Genomic DNA, 16,987 nt, shown 5'->3' with positions numbered 1-16,987 from the left:
CAACGTTACTTTGACTTTAAGTGAAACTTAAAACTCTCTCTCTGTCTCATTTTAAAGCGAAAAAGCGACCCAGACAGAGTTTTAAGCTTCACTTAAAATCAAAGTAACATTGGTGCAATCGGGCCTAAGATCTGTTCTACAATCGAATCGTAAGCGGTAAGCCCTAAGAAATTAACTAATCGCAGTCAATTATTTTTCTCACACTTAACTGTAATTGGCCAATTTTTTACTTACAACTCTATTGTAGAACAAGCATAAAGGAATATTTCGGAGGCGTTACCGACCGAGCCGCGAAGGCGGCTGCACAAGGAACAGGTGGATCGGCAGCAGAAGAATCGAGCGGACGGAACGTCGTTCCGAGGAGGCGCCACCAGCCGAGATCGTGCATTCGCTCGAAGGCGCTAATTCGCTCGCTCGCTCGCTCGCTCGCTTTCGCGCGAGCCGCTCGACCGCTCAGCTTTTAAAATGTCGCCGATGGCCGTGACAGGATCTATTTTTAACCGCGCATCAAGATAAGCGCGCGGGAGGGACGGCGGGTAAAGAGCTGGGATGAAAAGAGGGAGGAAAGGAGAGAGAAAGAGGAGGGTGGGAGGGAACGGGGGGGGGAGGGAGAGGAGAATGCAAAATCGCACTGCGTCAGTAGCGTAATCCTACGACGATTCGACGGCGCTACGTAACACCTGTTTAATTGTAATACACTTTTTTTATTTCTAGAACGTAAGATTTGAAAGGCGCGTAAATTGCCGTATCAGCGTGAATCTGAATTATACACGTGCGCGAAAAAAATATCGTTCCATTTGCTGAGAAACATGATTATTCAACTTACTTATTTATTTTTAAGTAATGGTTATCGTTAACAAAAGAATATTTTCTTGATAACAATTTAAAAAATGTACACATACTTATTACACAAATTTTAGAAACACTCATTATTACATGTACTTCAAATGAGAATTTATTTTCATTTGAAGAATATCATAAAAATTAATCGAAGAAGCGATTTTACGTAATAAGCAAATCAAATTTGTTTCGATTTAATAATTTCGATTAAAGTAAATTAAAATTTTATTAGATTCAGAGTATATTTTGATGCATGTGATGAATTTGCTTATGATAAGATTTGCGGATAATACATAAATTTTTGAAGTACTTGAAACAAGTAATCATCATATGCGTACAAAACATAATTTTCTGCGTGTATTCACGGCCGTGTGTAACATCATTTCTTGGCACGTGATCTTTATTACGAGATATTTATTCATTCCAGAGAACACGTGTCAAGCTTGTCTTCAACAGTCTCCTGGATTTACCCGAACTTCCTCTGACATAAAATATGATATTTTTATCAGAATCTCAATTAAAGTACGAGTATGTAAACTGTCGTTGTAATAAAAGAAGGATAAATAAATAAAAATATATTCTTGTTTTAAAATAGTAATAAAAAGTGTTGCTTCAAAATATTATGAAAAGTAGAAAAATTTGTTTAAATTGACAAATACCTTAAATTTTGCGACATCGCGATTTTGCGCAAAATGATTAATTGAAGGAAGAAAAGATCGAAAATTCTAGAGACAAAAGTATAATGTTCGAGCATTCCGTGCTGCATTCACACTCTATATTTGCCATTTAATGTTATTTACACGAAAAGAACAATTTTGCTGAAAAATTTAGCTAAATACAGATCCGAAAATAACTTTATTAAGACAATTAGGTAGAAAAAACTGATTGTTAGAATATCAAAACTTTTTAGTTTGTACAACATTCTTCATTATGCTTGAATATCCTGTACAATTATGTTGATGGTCCACCAAAATTATTTTCAGATATTATATCTGTCTAAATTTTTAAATTCTCAAATTCCTTCAAATTTCTCAGAAAATTATTCTCACGTTGCTTCCGTACTGGAAATAGACCATAGAAAAAGTTTATCGTAAACGTAAAGTAACTACAGAGTAGTTCGTTTCTTACTCTCAATACATCTAAGGTATTACATGGACATTGTGGCGCCCAGAAGTGCATCGTGCCCGTTACACCACTGATCGAGACCGACGAATTTGTCGTGCCAGAGGCACCATAGAAGAGAAAGAGAGTGAATCAAAGAAGTAATTATACGTGACGTCATCCGACTGGTTTCAACACCCGTCCGGAGTGCAGCGAGTCGAGTCGAGTCGAGTCGAGCTTGAATAAAAGCAAGTGGGCCAGAGGGCTTCTCCTCCTCTCTCCGTTGCAATTATTACAGCGAAGATGCGTATGGAAGAAATGCGGCATCTCTTAATGTGCGCCGTCCGTTCGTGGCCGATGGCAGAAGACAAAAATAGAACCTCCCAAACTTTATGACCGGTAAAATTACTGGAGCGTCAGCGCCGATATACAGTCTACGACCACTTGAAGCGGTCTAACGGCCGCGTTAACCACCAATAATCCTGACAGCGAAGTAGGAAATTAAATCAGCCTTCTCTAATTATTAATCAGAGAACGCGACGAGCTGTGCCGGACAACCGTCGAGTCACGTCGGGTCGAAACGTTTTGTTGCGCGTTGCACTTTTCTTTTATCGAGAGATAATTAAGCCTTGCTAAATGTACTTGCTAAATGCATTAATAAATACACTCGTATATTAATAAGTACATTTATATTTCTTTTATCATCGTACAACTTTAATAGAATTCAGTTTTCAGTTTTCGGATTTGTGCTGGCTTAGAATTAGAAAATCGAAACTGCATATTTTTTTTAAGTGACCTTTAATGAATTAGTAGACAAAAGTTAAGAATTATTCATTTATGTAAAAATTATAGATTTATATAATACAGATAGATTATACAAAAAAATTAGATTTAGATAAAAAAAAAATGGTTTGAGTTTTATAGATTATTTTATAGATGATATCTTTACATATTTAATATGTCCTTTAACTTAAATGCATTACAGTTGTATTACATATCTATAAATAAGATTAGATAAGATGTTTTTTTATTACTTTGGAAATTAGTTTGTATATTTATAGGCCAAGTAATATTTTGTTTATGATTTAATCGTAGACTGCATGATTTGCATAGTAAATGCATATCCTACGTAATTATGCACGGTCAAAAGAACGATCACAGGAAACCGCAACCGTCGGTCTATTTGACAATCTTTTTTTGAAATAGCGACTTAATCTCGTTGCATAAATAGGTCATAAACACGATAATGCAAGAAAAAGAATAATATTGTGATTATAAAATATACTGTTAAAAATGTCATGAAATTTAATGTACTTTTAAGTTACACAAATTAAATTCAATTTTATGATAATCAAATTAAATTTAATGTATCTGCAACTGAAAAGTATATTTGTGTACATGTACATGAAATTTAGTGTACTTTTCATGAAATTTTGCCAGGCTTAGTACATTTTTTGTCGAATTTTATGTAGATTTGCATAAAATTTAATATAAGTAAACGTTAAAATTAAGTTACTATATAACTTCATTTTCATTGACAACATTAAATTTTTAATATACCTGCTTGAAATTTGCTTCCATTACACGCAACGGAAGCAAATTCCTTTTTTTTTTTTACAGTGTAGAGTATTAAAACTTAATGCACGAATTAACATTAATATTATTTGAGGGCAACATTAATAATTGTCTAATTTTCCAAACAAAAGTTGCTATACAACAAAGATAGAGATTGGTTTTTCTTTAATTTTTAAATTAAACCTTGAAAGTTATTAAGGCCATGATACATAACAGATACACAAAGTAAAAGAAAAATTTCGAAACCTAATATATTCAAAAAACAGAAACGACGAAAACCTAAATGCAAAAGAACTCATGTGATAATTGAAGACACCACCTGGTAAAATGCAGCTAACAAAACCCTCTATACAGGACGTCTCTGCACAATTATAGACCTCGTACATACGGAATATTTCGCGGCCAAAGTTAAACGCGTGTCGCCTCACATAATAGGATGATGCGAGTTTCGACGAGGCGATCTCGGAATTTTTATGTGGAAGTTCCAACACGGTAAAAGTATTCATGAGCTGCGCGAACGAATCCCACTAAGTCGTGATGAGGAGCTATTTTCAGATCCATTGCCATTATCAGCCACCTCAGGAGAGGCAAGATCCAGCGCGACACAGGCAAGGATAACAGTCGAGATAGGCGAGACAAAGAGGCGAGACAACAACTGTTATATCTTTTTTTTTTTATTCACACGCCTGTGGGATATTGCGATGAATAATTGTCCGATCGTCATCTGCGATATTTCGATTATCTCGGTGGAAGATCAACCTCTATGCAACCTTCTACACACGCGCGTATATACACGCAATGCGCCTGCATCGCGTAAGCTTATCTGTCAATCGTTTTAACGTTTTCTTATAATAGCAGGTTGACTGAGATCTCGCGTATATCGGATGAAACGGAAGCCTGTCGTAATGTCATAACAATTTCGTATTATTCCGCAAACACTAAATGTTAATATGCGAGATTTTTATTTAAAACAATACAGGCTTAGAGGATACCTTACGATTTAATTTTATCATAAATAAATCTATGTCTTCTTTAAATAAATCTATGTCTTCTTTAAACCGGATGGGAAAAGACCATTGGGTAGACCAAGACGTAGATGGGAAGAAAATATTAGAATGGACCTTAACGAAATGGGGTATGAGGGTCACAAATGGAGGGATCTGGCTCAGGGACGGGAACAGTGGCGGGATTTGGTATTTGCGGCAATGAGCTTTCGAGTTCCTAACGCCTAATAATAATAATAATAATAATAATAATGTCTTCTTTAAATGCCATGTGAAATAAATTTTCAGTTGGACGTTGCCAAGATGAAATATAAGGTGCAAAATATATAACACACAAATTAACTAAGGTGACATTCATTAAACACATCTAATTTAAGAATTTAAGTCTTAATGAAAATTTTAGAATATTTTAAATTAAGTTTGGCTCTTGGAAAGAAATTATATCAATAAAGTCAATTCAAAATCGTTTCAAAACGTTTTTGTAATTTTTTATTATTACAATAAAGACAGAAAAAATAGTTGTGGAAACAACACTGCGTTTATTAATACCTACATATAGTATTTTAACTTTGTCATATCTCATCTTAATGCCGCGTTATATAAATTTTTTGTATGTACTTATTTAATAGAATTTATGCCCTTCACTTCACTCGTAATGTTAAATTCATAATATCAAGTTATATCCTATTCGAGTTTATTTATTTTTATCATTATCATTTCTATAGATCGTAATTGGACCTGCTCAATATTAATTTAACTAACACAAGGGAGTTAAACGATTTAATTCAAGAAAATGTAGTAAAATTGACTGAAATTTAACTTATTACTTATTAATACACACATTAATACGGTCAGTTTATTTTGAAATTAATTAACAGAAATAGATTGATTTATATTTTGCCACACGTAAAAGTGTTAAAAATAACAAAATGTCATTCGACTCGAAGAATTAAATTACTGTTGCTTCTTTGATATCTAAGTGATTTCATCAGTTCAAGTGAATCATAAACGTAAAAAATGACCTCATAAAACAATTGCAGGAAAAGATTCATCGAGGAGAAGCTATATTTAGAACACGTATTGCATATTCACTCGAAGAATAAATAGCGCGGAACTTTTTAAATTCCAGAAAACCGCTGAAACCTTCTGCAATACATTGTGCAATCATGATTACTGATATAAACGCAACACCGAACGCACAATACGCTACGTAGGATGACTATTCTACCGCGGCAATTACGCAGTAACGTTACGTTCAATATACACAGTTAGACGATTACCTCGCTAATAATAAGATTGTTTAAACACACTGATGTTTAAAACTCGCGTTGATAGCCATTTATATCGTCAAATGTATTATCGATCCACGAAGGTGTCACTTTAATTCCAATTTGTATTGAAATTGTGCAGCCGGATTAATTTCGATTACTTTAACTGCTTTAACTTTTTGTAAAAAAAAAAAAAAAAAACACAATCTGTACAAACACAGACGTATATAATCTTTCTTTGCGGCAACGTAAAAAACATATTTCTCTATCTTCAATATAGGCAAAGTTGTCCGCTTAAGATTGCAAGATATTGTCAGTGGATAAGGCTGAACAAAGATATAGGCCTCTTTTATCTAAGAACAACTTTGAAATATGGCAAAGCGATAGGTGAAAGGAATGAGTATGAAGCAAGCCGACTTCTAAGGCGCAACAGGTGTTAATGTCATCTTCTCCATCCTATATACATACTTTCCCTTTTAATATACGCCCCTTTTAAGATTGAAAAGATTTTTTTCCTCTATGATAATAACAAAATCGAAATATTATAAAAAAAGATAAAATCAAAGGGTTATGTTTGAAATATTTTCACAATAAAAAGGTATATGACATCGTACAAAAATTTTAGATCTTTTGATATCTCTAAAAAAAAAAAACAATAATTTTCAGAGTACAGATATTTGCATAATTTACGACTATGTGATCAAAATGGACCTAAAATTGACAATAACTATACGTTTCTAATACATAAAAGTTTAACATTTAATCGTACAGATTAAAGACTCATAAAATGACCGTTTCATATTTGTATTATTTATTTTATAATTCGTTTTATATTACGATTGTTTAACGACACATAAATAATGAAGGTAATAACTCGGACTTCGAAAGTTATTTAATTGATCACGTTTAACCACGCCCTTGCATGAATCAACACGCGATAAAAGGAAATCGCTATGCATGCATTGATCAACGAAAAGACTTGCATAATAAGCGGTAGCGAGTTTAAAATTAGCTTCTGCTTCTGACCTGTGCTTCATTTTTCTTCGCTCGCTGCTAAATTAATGGAATCGAATTTCAATCGTCGTCAACAAATGAGTCTACAATAATGCGAATTTTTTTCGTACCTTACGATCGATGAGATAAAGCGTTACGTTATTCTCGGAACGTCGGCGATAAGGCAACAATACACGTCAACCCAGAAATTCCATAATAGACAAACAAAGAAAAATGCGAAAACACGATACTGATAAACAAATAGAAAAATTCCATTTTTCAACAATATGTCTATACATTCTACAAGCCCAATTCTTGCGAAATTCGTACGAAAACGTCATTAAGGAATATTAAAATATTGTTATATAAAGTGTCGTACTTAAAAAATTATTCTACTCTAGTATTTATATAATAGATCATTATTTGTGAAATATATGCAGTTGCCTTCTAGCCGTGGTGTAGGTCAAACCATCATTAGAATTTACTACACAAAACTTGACTATTACGTGCCACGCAACATTTGTTTCCCATGGCACACATTAGAATTATTCAATGAAAGATAATGCGAGGGTATGAGCAGTCGAGTTCACAGAGACTAAGCCCATTGAAATAAACCGATTTTTTAATTTTCTAATAATTTAATATGATATTGTTCGATTGTAATTTCCGACGTTATATCATTGTATTCTTTATTTCAATATGTATTCAATATCGCAACAAAAGGAACGTGTCATACATTATTTTTAAACAGAGCTATTTTTTTAAATTGCGCATTTTGCTATTAATAATGATAAGAAATAGTTTAGTTATTTCTCAAAAACTTAAAAAATAAAATAAAATAATATATCGCTAATACTTTGAGATTGCAGGTCAAAATTCACTACAATTTTCTGCTCTTAAATTTAATTATTTTGAGCGATTTTTAATTGATTGAAATAATCACAATTAAAGATTATTGTAATCTGTCTGAATTATTGAAGATACACAATTAACAGAAATTGATCATTATAAAATCCAACGTGTGAGTACAGATATAAATAATGTAAAAAACTCGTTATTTTACGTTAAAATTAAAATCTCTTTATTTCTCTTTTTTTCTATTTATATATCCTTCTATCTACCTATCTGATCTTGTCCATCTATCACTGAGACAAAATAATGGTTGCAATTACCATAATCTAACTATAATTTTCAGTGCCAACTGCATATTTTTAGTAGAGTTATAAATACATATCCAATTATTACTAACATTATAGCATTAATAATACTATAAAAAAGAAGTTCATAATTATAATTATTTTATGAATTATAGTCACAAATACCTTTCTCTCAGTGTATATCTATCTATCCATCTATCTTAAATTTAACGTGTCTAGAAAAGGCATAGTCCGGGAAACGTTAAATGTCAATTGCAAGTTTCCCATAAGAGAAGACATTCATGTTACTAATTTCTGTGGCATAACCTGTGTAGAAACCTGCTGCCGGCGTTGCCTTCGAACGCGGAACGTAAATCCACGAAGCCGAGCACGAGCCTCTAGCGCCGGCTCCAATACTCATATGCCACGTGTCAAAACACCTACGTGTGCGTAAATGCGCATTACGTGCATGTACGGAGCGTAATACACAAGTATAAGCGCGAGGCGTTAAAAGGAGCAACGAATAAACATGGAATAAAATCGCGACGATTATCATTATTATCTTCTCTCTCGATCTCTCGCAGCGCGATTCAAACTTCCATTCACTGGAAGAAGAAAATATTTGTGACTATTATAATTTGCTATATTTCTCCGTGTTCTCTCTCTCTAAACGAAAAATTAATATTTTGCCAAACTATAGTAATGTAATAAGAATAGAATATCCTTTGATACTATCGTTATCAATTTGGAAAGAATGAGATAGCTTGAAGCACATTGCTGTCTCTAAAATATTAAATTGAAGACAGATGCTGGCCAATGCAGCACAGAAGCCTTACAGAAGTAAGATTGATGTAACGTTGCAATATTATAATATTAATGGAATATTACAGAAAGAGATCCTAAATTTTAATAAATATTTAATAATTATTTGTGTATATATTTATATATGCTAACTAAACAATTAAATATTTACTCAATAAAATGAAATGATAGTTAAATCAAATTAATAGTTCTTATGTTAAATAAATATGTATATCTTTATATTTAATAAATATTTAGTCAATTCAATGATTTCTAATCTTATTATAATTTATTAAAATTTAGTGTATTTTTTCAAGTGTATATTTTTAGTACATTTTCAAGTATATTTTTTTAGTATATTTTTCTTAGTATTGTTTTTCAGTGTGCAATTTGCAGGAATGATCTGTGCTGCATATGTGAAATACTGATATATTCTAAGCAGAAGCTAAAATCAGGGAATACGCAATTTATACCTATAATAAGCACCTTACACGTTTATAATAATCAGTATCAACAAATATTGACACATGCCAATAATTATTGATCGCGTGTAGCTAATATTGATGGATCTTGACGGTGATCCGGAGTTCTTCTCAAGTATCAGTATCCTCTTACCAAGTGATATCACCTATCACAAATTGATATTGATACTAAAAAATCGAAAAATCACAGTCAATAATATATCAATATTTGTTGGGGAACTGACAATATTATTGACTGTCTAAGATCCATAATGCATGTATATGACGTCACAAGGTATATAAAACTGAACTGAAATGTTGTCAATAATCCTGATCATGTATATAAGGTTGTAAAAATATTTATACCGTTAATATTACTGATTCAATATTACCGATCAGTATTCCTGATCGTGCATAAAATTCATATTACGTTTAACGCGACAAATACAATTGATACGCGCCGACGTTGCTCATTCCACGTTCATTCATGCTTTTTTTTATCTGTTTATGGTCACGCGTTGATAGAAATCCATTCGTTTTTTTAAGCGTGTTCGATTTTAAGCGATATATCGTGCCCACGCACCATCGAAGTCACGTTTTCACGATGCGATTTATTCCGCTCCGGCCTGACATTACGCGATACACGAAATACGCCCGATACGATTGCAATGCACCTCGTAAACCGAGATGTTCGAGTAACGACGAAACAAATATATTACGCCCACAAACAACCTTTCTCTCTTCCCTCTCTTAGATATAAGATATTAAAAATAATTCAACAAAGTGTATGTGATGTTCCAACGTCGCGCAATGATTTTTAAAATTCAAATTACACATCACGTAATTCTCGTCGTATGTTATCGTTACCTTAATATAGAATTTATGAATCTGAAAATAATACGACAGGTTTGATTTAACCTTACAATGTCGTTCGATATTTGAAAGCTAAACGATTTTGACATGCTAAGTTTTAGACATGCAAAAAGATCGCGAAATTCTATCGTTCAGTATAATTTTCTCTCGTCCTTTCTCTCTTTCACAAATATACCGTAATAGGTAGACTTTCAATTCGGAGAGGTTGACCAAGTACATTTTAATTGTGTTTTATGTAAAAATGAGGAACACCTAAGTAAGTCTGTATTATTATACTATAATTCCAATTAAGTTTCATGAATTCTAACTGAGAATCGCAGTTTAAGAGAGGTATTCATATTCGATTCTTATATTCGAGGCCGTCTTAAGTACAGTCTTAAGATGTGACAAACCAATCAAAGAACCTTAAAGAATATTAGCATTTTAACCCTAGTTCTACACACTTGTTTTTGCACTCTAGATATACACACCGGGGTCCCTAGGACTCCATTTATATTTGTATTGTAACTTCTGTTAAAATGGATATATTTCAATTAAGTTTTTTTTCAATCGATGGAGAATTGATTAAGGAACAAGCCTATAATGTGTAAAAGTCGAGAGAATTAAGGAACTTCGAGATATATATAGGTTCAAAGAAAAAGAAAAATTTAAAAACGCGAAAAAATCTCTATTTAGAAAATTGCGCTGGTCTTAAGACAATCTTGAGATAAAAACGGACTATACCGATTTGAAGTTTCTAGGAGAGACTCAGGGGCTAATGGACTCATTTTTCGGTTTCGAATTTTTACAGACGAAATTAAGAGACTCATCGAAAAAATGAATTCTACACCAGTTACCACATATATTTAACTACCTACTAATAACTTAATAATAAAAGGAAACTGATAACTAATATGAAAAAAAATGTACTTTTCTAATGCGTTCCATCTGATTCAACTAGCCCCGGGACCGGAGTAATTCGACTAAGATTATTAAAATAAAGATTAATGTATTTTAAGCTACATCTTTGGCTACATAATAAAACTTTTATAAATATATTTTGAACACAACATCGCTTCGCAGAACAAAACAATGCTTCTTTTTGAAAATTTGTCCATTTCGTGCAAAAACACGTCAAGTGAGCTTAGTTTTCAAGATTGGACATAAAGGAACTAAATTTATAACATTTACCATTGAGAAAAAGTTTAGTTAAATGTGAAAAAGTAACTTCAGTTAAGTGTACCTTTTGTATCAGGATTTATTAAAATATGTTCGATTAATTATTGGATTTCTCGAATTTAAAAGAGCTAATAAATATTTAATAGTATTATGTTAGTTAATATGAAATAATTATTAATAATAGTTTATTAGAAAGGAGATATTCTAGTCAATTTTAAAGATATCTAGTTTTTTTTAATTTAAATATAATTTATCCTTAAAAAATTAGTAATGTATTTATTTATTATATAAAATGTTATTATTTAAGGAGATAGGTTGCGGGATAAACTGTTATCTAGTTTAAAATATATAATTATAAAATTTTAAAAGGTTAATAAAAATAATGCTAATAATATTTTAGTTTTATAAAAAAAGTTAATAATTTATCTCTTTAAGGAATAAAATTTTGAGCAAGTACTATAAGAGTCGTCACTAAATGAGTCATACAGTTCCATGCTGTGGTTAGTCTACTACCCCCATTCGTTCATTTTTTAAAAACATTAACAATGTACGATAACAAAGACACATAAACAAAACAAAAAATCTCTTGGACTTTATTAAGTAAGAACTACACTTACTATCTAAGCAGAAATCACACATCTCAGACAATCATATACGATAGTAAAACAAAAATTTTAAGAATAAAAATATTTACTTAGATGTACGCGAGATCTTTTGAAATTGTGGCATAACTTCTATATCATAGATGTGTTCGCAACAAGATATTACAGCAGATTGAGTGTTTTGTTTTTAATGTAGTCTCGATTATTCTACTCAGTCGACTAACCCCGGTCTCCCCTAAAGATGCATCTCTTAGGAACAAACGTATATTTAGCGAGAGATATCGTTAATTAAAAGATAGCGACGGTAACGTCATATCGCTCGAAAAGCGTCGAAGATAAGGGCTAGTCGGAAGTAATCGGATGCCCACGAGCGAAAGTGTCTACTTTGGCGCGCAGCGGGACGCGAAAGCGTAATTTTAGAGCGAAGGAGAAAGGTCCAGCTCTTTCAAGCCGTACGCATAAAAACGCGCACGAGATGACGGCGAGGACGGGTCACATATAATGTGCCTCGCGCATACAATGTGTGCGATCGCGTAGCAAATAAAGTCGTTGACACGTAGACAATGCGATGACGAGAATGAAGGTGCTAAATATCGAAGATTGAAGCTGGGGGATTGAATTATAATCGCGAATCACGCTCGAGAAAATAACGGGCAAGAAGAGCCTGCAAGAGCTCGTTTGTTTTTTTGTACATCTGTATAAGCGAGGAAACTCGCGTTTACCGAGGTCGTCTTATTCGTATTACTATGCTTTCAACTAATTGCAAGTTTACATATGGACTCTAACTAAGTAATCGCGCAAGCCAAGGTTGAGAGACTGGAAACGCAATCTCTTTTTAGGCATATCAAACTTATCTCGCTGACCAAGTATGTATAATTCTTCCGTGGAATCTTCCACACTTTCGACTGCTTTTTATGTATTACATGTCATAATGAGAAACATAAAACGAAGTCTAATTTTACATGGGCTCTAACTGAGAATCGCAAAGTTGCGAGACTAAAAATGTATCTCTTTCTAGACTTTCAAATTTGTTTTGCTGACCAAATGTAATTCGGCACGAAATTCTTCGCACTTTTGACCGCGTTTAGTATAGGTATCAAAGTGAGAAATATCAAAGTAAGTATGTTACCATCTTTTTAAATAATTTCACATGGATTCTAAATGAGAATCGCAGTTCAAAGTTGTGAAGATGTATGTCCTTCTAGACGTCTGAAATTTGTTTTGCTGACCAAATATAATTCTGCACGAAATTCTTGACACTTTTGGCTGTGTTTTGTGCAACTGTCAAAGTGAGAAATGCCAAAGTGAATCTATTATGATATATTCAGCTAACTTTATATAGATTCTCTAATTGAGAATCGCAAGGTTGTTGCTAAAGACGTATCTCTTTCTGAACATATCAAATTTGTGACACTGGCCAAACATAATTCTGCATGAAATTCTTCATTTTTAGCACAAAAATTTGTAGCTGCGTTTTACAGAGGTATCAAACTAAGAAATGCCTAAAACTAAGTAAGCTTATTATTTCAACTAATTTCACATGAATTCTGACTGAGAGTATCGCAGCCCAAAGTTATGGCTGGTGAAGATATACATCTTTCGAGACGCATCTCAAACTTATTTCGCACACTTTTATGTTTTATAATCGTCAAAATAAGAAATGCTGAATCTATAGTATTATAATACACTTTTAACTAACTTCACACGAATTCTAAGAATTTCTGAGAATTGTGATCTGCGGCTAATGAAGCCTCATCTCTTTCTGCGCGTATCAAATTTAAATTTAAAGCCAAGTGAAATTTTCCACGCTTTTGGCTGCGTTTTGTGTAGGTGTCAAAGTGAGAAATGCCAAAGTAAGCAACGAATAGCCAGAGTTGTCGTCGAGCTGGAGCGTCGCAACGCAACACGTTTGATGTGTGTTAAAAATAGAATTCATTTAAATTCATTTGAAGAATTCGAGGAGTGTGCAAGGTGCGCGCGAGAAGAAAAGAATAAAAAGAAGGGACGGTGCGCGCGCGCGCGCGCGCGCACACCGCGAGCAACAAGTAGAAAAACAGTGCCGCGTGGTACCAACCTGTCGCTCTTGTCGACCACCGCGAGAGGCGCGAGCTCCTGGAGCGGCGGCTCCGCGGATATGCCCTGGGCACGGTCGCGGGTACGCGGCTTCGTCGGCGTGAGCGGCGGCGCCGCGCTGAACGGCAGGATACTCAGGAACTTGTCCAGGTGGCTGCGCAACTCCTGGATCTCGGCATCGCGGCAACAGACGACGGTCTCGAGCTCGGCGATTCGCTCGTCCTTGATACGCAGCAACTCCTGGAGCTCCCTGAGGGGGGTGCCCATGGTGGCGATCGCGGCGGCACCTCCGCCGACACCGACGTGGAGTGGAACTTGAGTGATTTGCGTGGTGGTAGCGGTCGTGGCGACGATGCCGATGCCGCCGTCGACGGCCGCGGCGCCGTCCGTCGGCGGCTGCGTCGATGCACCGGCGATTGCGACCGCAGCGGCGGCGGCGGCGGCGGCGGCAACGTCGTCCTCCTCGTCGGCGCGCGGCTGCTGCGACGACGAGAAGCACAACGAGTCGAAGCACACGCGCATAGACACGCAGGCGTCGCCGATCGGCACTCGGTATTTCGTACCCTCGTCCATTCAACTTGTTTTGGCGCACGAGAGAGGAGGAGCCATACGCGGAGCGTCGTGACCGGGACCCGACGAGGACGTCGTCGGTCGTTACTATCGCGCGAATATAATTCGCGTGATACGCGGCTCGTGAAGAGCGGCGGACCGACGTCCTCCACCGCCTCCACGGCGTCCCGCGTCCCGTTGGTCCCGTGCTTGTCGAACGAGAGACCGAGCGATTGCGCGGAGTGGGAGAGAAGAGGACGGAGCGAGAGAAAGGGAGAGAGAAAGAGACAGGGAACGATGGTTGGATGGAGAGGAATTTCGAATTGGAGAGGGAGTCGAGGAACTATTCGTGCGTCGCGCCACTGCGCGCCACTCGTCACACGCTCGTCGACAAACTGATGTAGGTACAGCGAGAACTCTGGAATCAATTAAATTAGTTATATCCACAATCCTGCTTGCTGTACTGTGAGTAAAAACGCGAACTTCACACTCGATCATCGATAAGATAGAAAAGAATCTCGTCGGTGCTATTGTATTTACTTTTATATAATATTTCTTATATAACATCTTTTTATAACTCACTTTTTAACATTTTGATGAAATTACGATTAAAAATTAATAATAAGGAACTATTGGATATAAAAAAAATTGCGAATAAAACGTATTCTATATATAGCTTATGTAACAGATGTTTAATAAGAAAATTTAATATAATGAATGGTAACCAAATTTATTACTCTTACATAAATACCTTAGTATATAAGTATTGCAAAAAAACGTCCACATAGTATCTGTGCATGTATATATGTACAACGAAATATGTACAATTTATAAATAAAAAAAAAATCATTACATTTTAATTGCGCTATTGAGATTTGTCATTGCGGAAGAAGAGGTTCGCTTCCTGTCCTTAACACAGTTTTCGTGACGTTCGTGAGCTCATCAAAATTACACTGAAGTTTTTCACTTTTCTGCGTCTCTTCCGGCTCTAGAAATGCTTCGTTCAAACAGACATTGTTCAAGCTGACGGCGCTATTTGAAAAGATAGCCGTGCCAAGATTTGGATTTTTCATATCGACACTATTGGCACGATTCTTCGACGGAGACTTCGTGGGAACGTCTTCTTTATCAGGTTGCGTGTGCGACGACATTATGTCGCACGCCTTTCCAAGAATGATTAAACTATTCAATATACGAAGAGATATTAATATAAGGTAAGCTAATAATAGAAGTATGATGTTAGCGGGTCTTGCGGATGGCGTCAGAGTCGTACATAATACGCGAGCCATGGCAACTCCAAGAGGAAGAGGTATAAAGCCCATTCGCCGCGCAACCAAGTCTGAGGGATCCGAGAATGCCGTCTCTCGACGTGTCTGTGCCATGTCATAAGCCAAACTCACGGTATAATCCCTGTAGACGGTCGAAGGCAGCTCGTTGAAACGTGTGATGAACGCATGTTTCACCTTTACAGAAATACAGTGGAGATGATCTTGTGCAATTTACACAAGACTCGTTAATGGTAAGCAAAAAAAAAAAACGAGAAATTACAAATGATAAAAACGATCCAAATAATTTAATGATATGAACAATCCTAGGTCGATGTTTGATTGAATATTTTTCTCGTTTGCATTTTTCATAATACACAATTTATTTTACAAACCCAATCAACGAGAACTTCTGCTAACAATAACGTCACGCAATCGGGTAACAAGACAGCGAGACGATCGCTATGCCATGCGTATTCCTTCATCGTTTGCAGACTCACTGCAAGAAGCAGCATAATCAGATGGAACCTTTCTCTGACGTCGGCGCAAGATAATTGGAACAAGTTGTTCTTGTCAAACTTCTTGAAAACAGAACCCTTCAATTCTACAAACTAAAAGAACTCCATGTGAAATATTTTATACAAAAAAAAAGACGACTACTTTATTTTTCCTAGCTCAACTTACGTTGTTGGACATCATAATTGTGAGAAGAGCTTTATTACTGCTGTTAATTGCCACATTTAACGTCGTCGCTTGAAATAATACCAATATGCTGTGTAATACTTTATGGGAAAGCAGTCAAGGTAAACATATCTTGTTGCGGCTTAAATCTATCTCGATCATGATCGGATTAATCGTAACAATGTAATTAGTTAAAGGATACACACATAAGTGATGGCAAACAGGAGATGCGGTAATGTACCGAAATGTTTCGTACGAGTGGAACGTGATTGAGGCTCAGTAGCGGTCCAAAGCAGTGCATCAATAGTGTCTTGGCCGAAAGCACTGAAAAGGCGATCTCCTACTTCTAACATATTATAAAATATATATAGCTTTATAACTGATTGACTCTTAACTAAATGATACATCATGGAGGTGTCCACTTTCCAAGTTGCTGCCCAGCAACCTACCACTACAATTCCTTTCAATAAATCACATACTTCAGCTGGACTCAAATATCTTTCTGCATTCTTTGCATGATTTTTTTCATTTCTACCCCTAAAAAATGAGATCGGTCAACATCTTTAGATAAACAAAAATCTTTCATTTTAAATTGATATCTCTTATG

General features: G+C 35.2%; 2 protein-coding genes across 2 annotated transcripts in view; both read right to left on the bottom strand.

The window, feature by feature from the left end:
• Positions 1 to 14,911, bottom strand: part of LOC108756294 (cGMP-dependent protein kinase, isozyme 2 forms cD5/T2) — a 46,622-nt gene extending 31,711 nt beyond the window's left edge. Inside the window, exon 1 of the mRNA XM_018499997.1 lies at positions 13,887 to 14,911. Within this exon, the coding sequence (XP_018355499.1) occupies positions 13,887 to 14,458 (572 nt within the window). The 5' untranslated portion in view covers positions 14,459 to 14,911. The remainder of the gene's footprint in view (positions 1 to 13,886) is intronic.
• Positions 14,912 to 15,218: 307 nt separating this feature from the next.
• Positions 15,219 to 16,987, bottom strand: part of LOC108756320 (protein TAPT1 homolog) — a 3,628-nt gene continuing 1,859 nt past the window's right edge. Inside the window, exons 4-7 of the mRNA XM_018500046.1 lie at positions 16,583 to 16,917; positions 16,384 to 16,481; positions 16,095 to 16,310; positions 15,219 to 15,897 (exon numbers count right to left, since the gene is read on the bottom strand). Of these exons, the coding sequence (XP_018355548.1) occupies positions 15,313 to 15,897; positions 16,095 to 16,310; positions 16,384 to 16,481; positions 16,583 to 16,917 (1,234 nt within the window). The 3' untranslated portion in view covers positions 15,219 to 15,312. The remainder of the gene's footprint in view (positions 15,898 to 16,094; positions 16,311 to 16,383; positions 16,482 to 16,582; positions 16,918 to 16,987) is intronic.

The sequence above is a fragment of the Trachymyrmex septentrionalis genome, unplaced genomic scaffold (assembly GCF_001594115.1).
Source record: "Trachymyrmex septentrionalis isolate Tsep2-gDNA-1 unplaced genomic scaffold, Tsep1.0 scaffold97, whole genome shotgun sequence".
Lineage (NCBI taxonomy): Eukaryota > Metazoa > Arthropoda > Insecta > Hymenoptera > Formicidae > Trachymyrmex > Trachymyrmex septentrionalis.
This window is presented reverse-complemented; position numbering and strand designations above follow the sequence as displayed.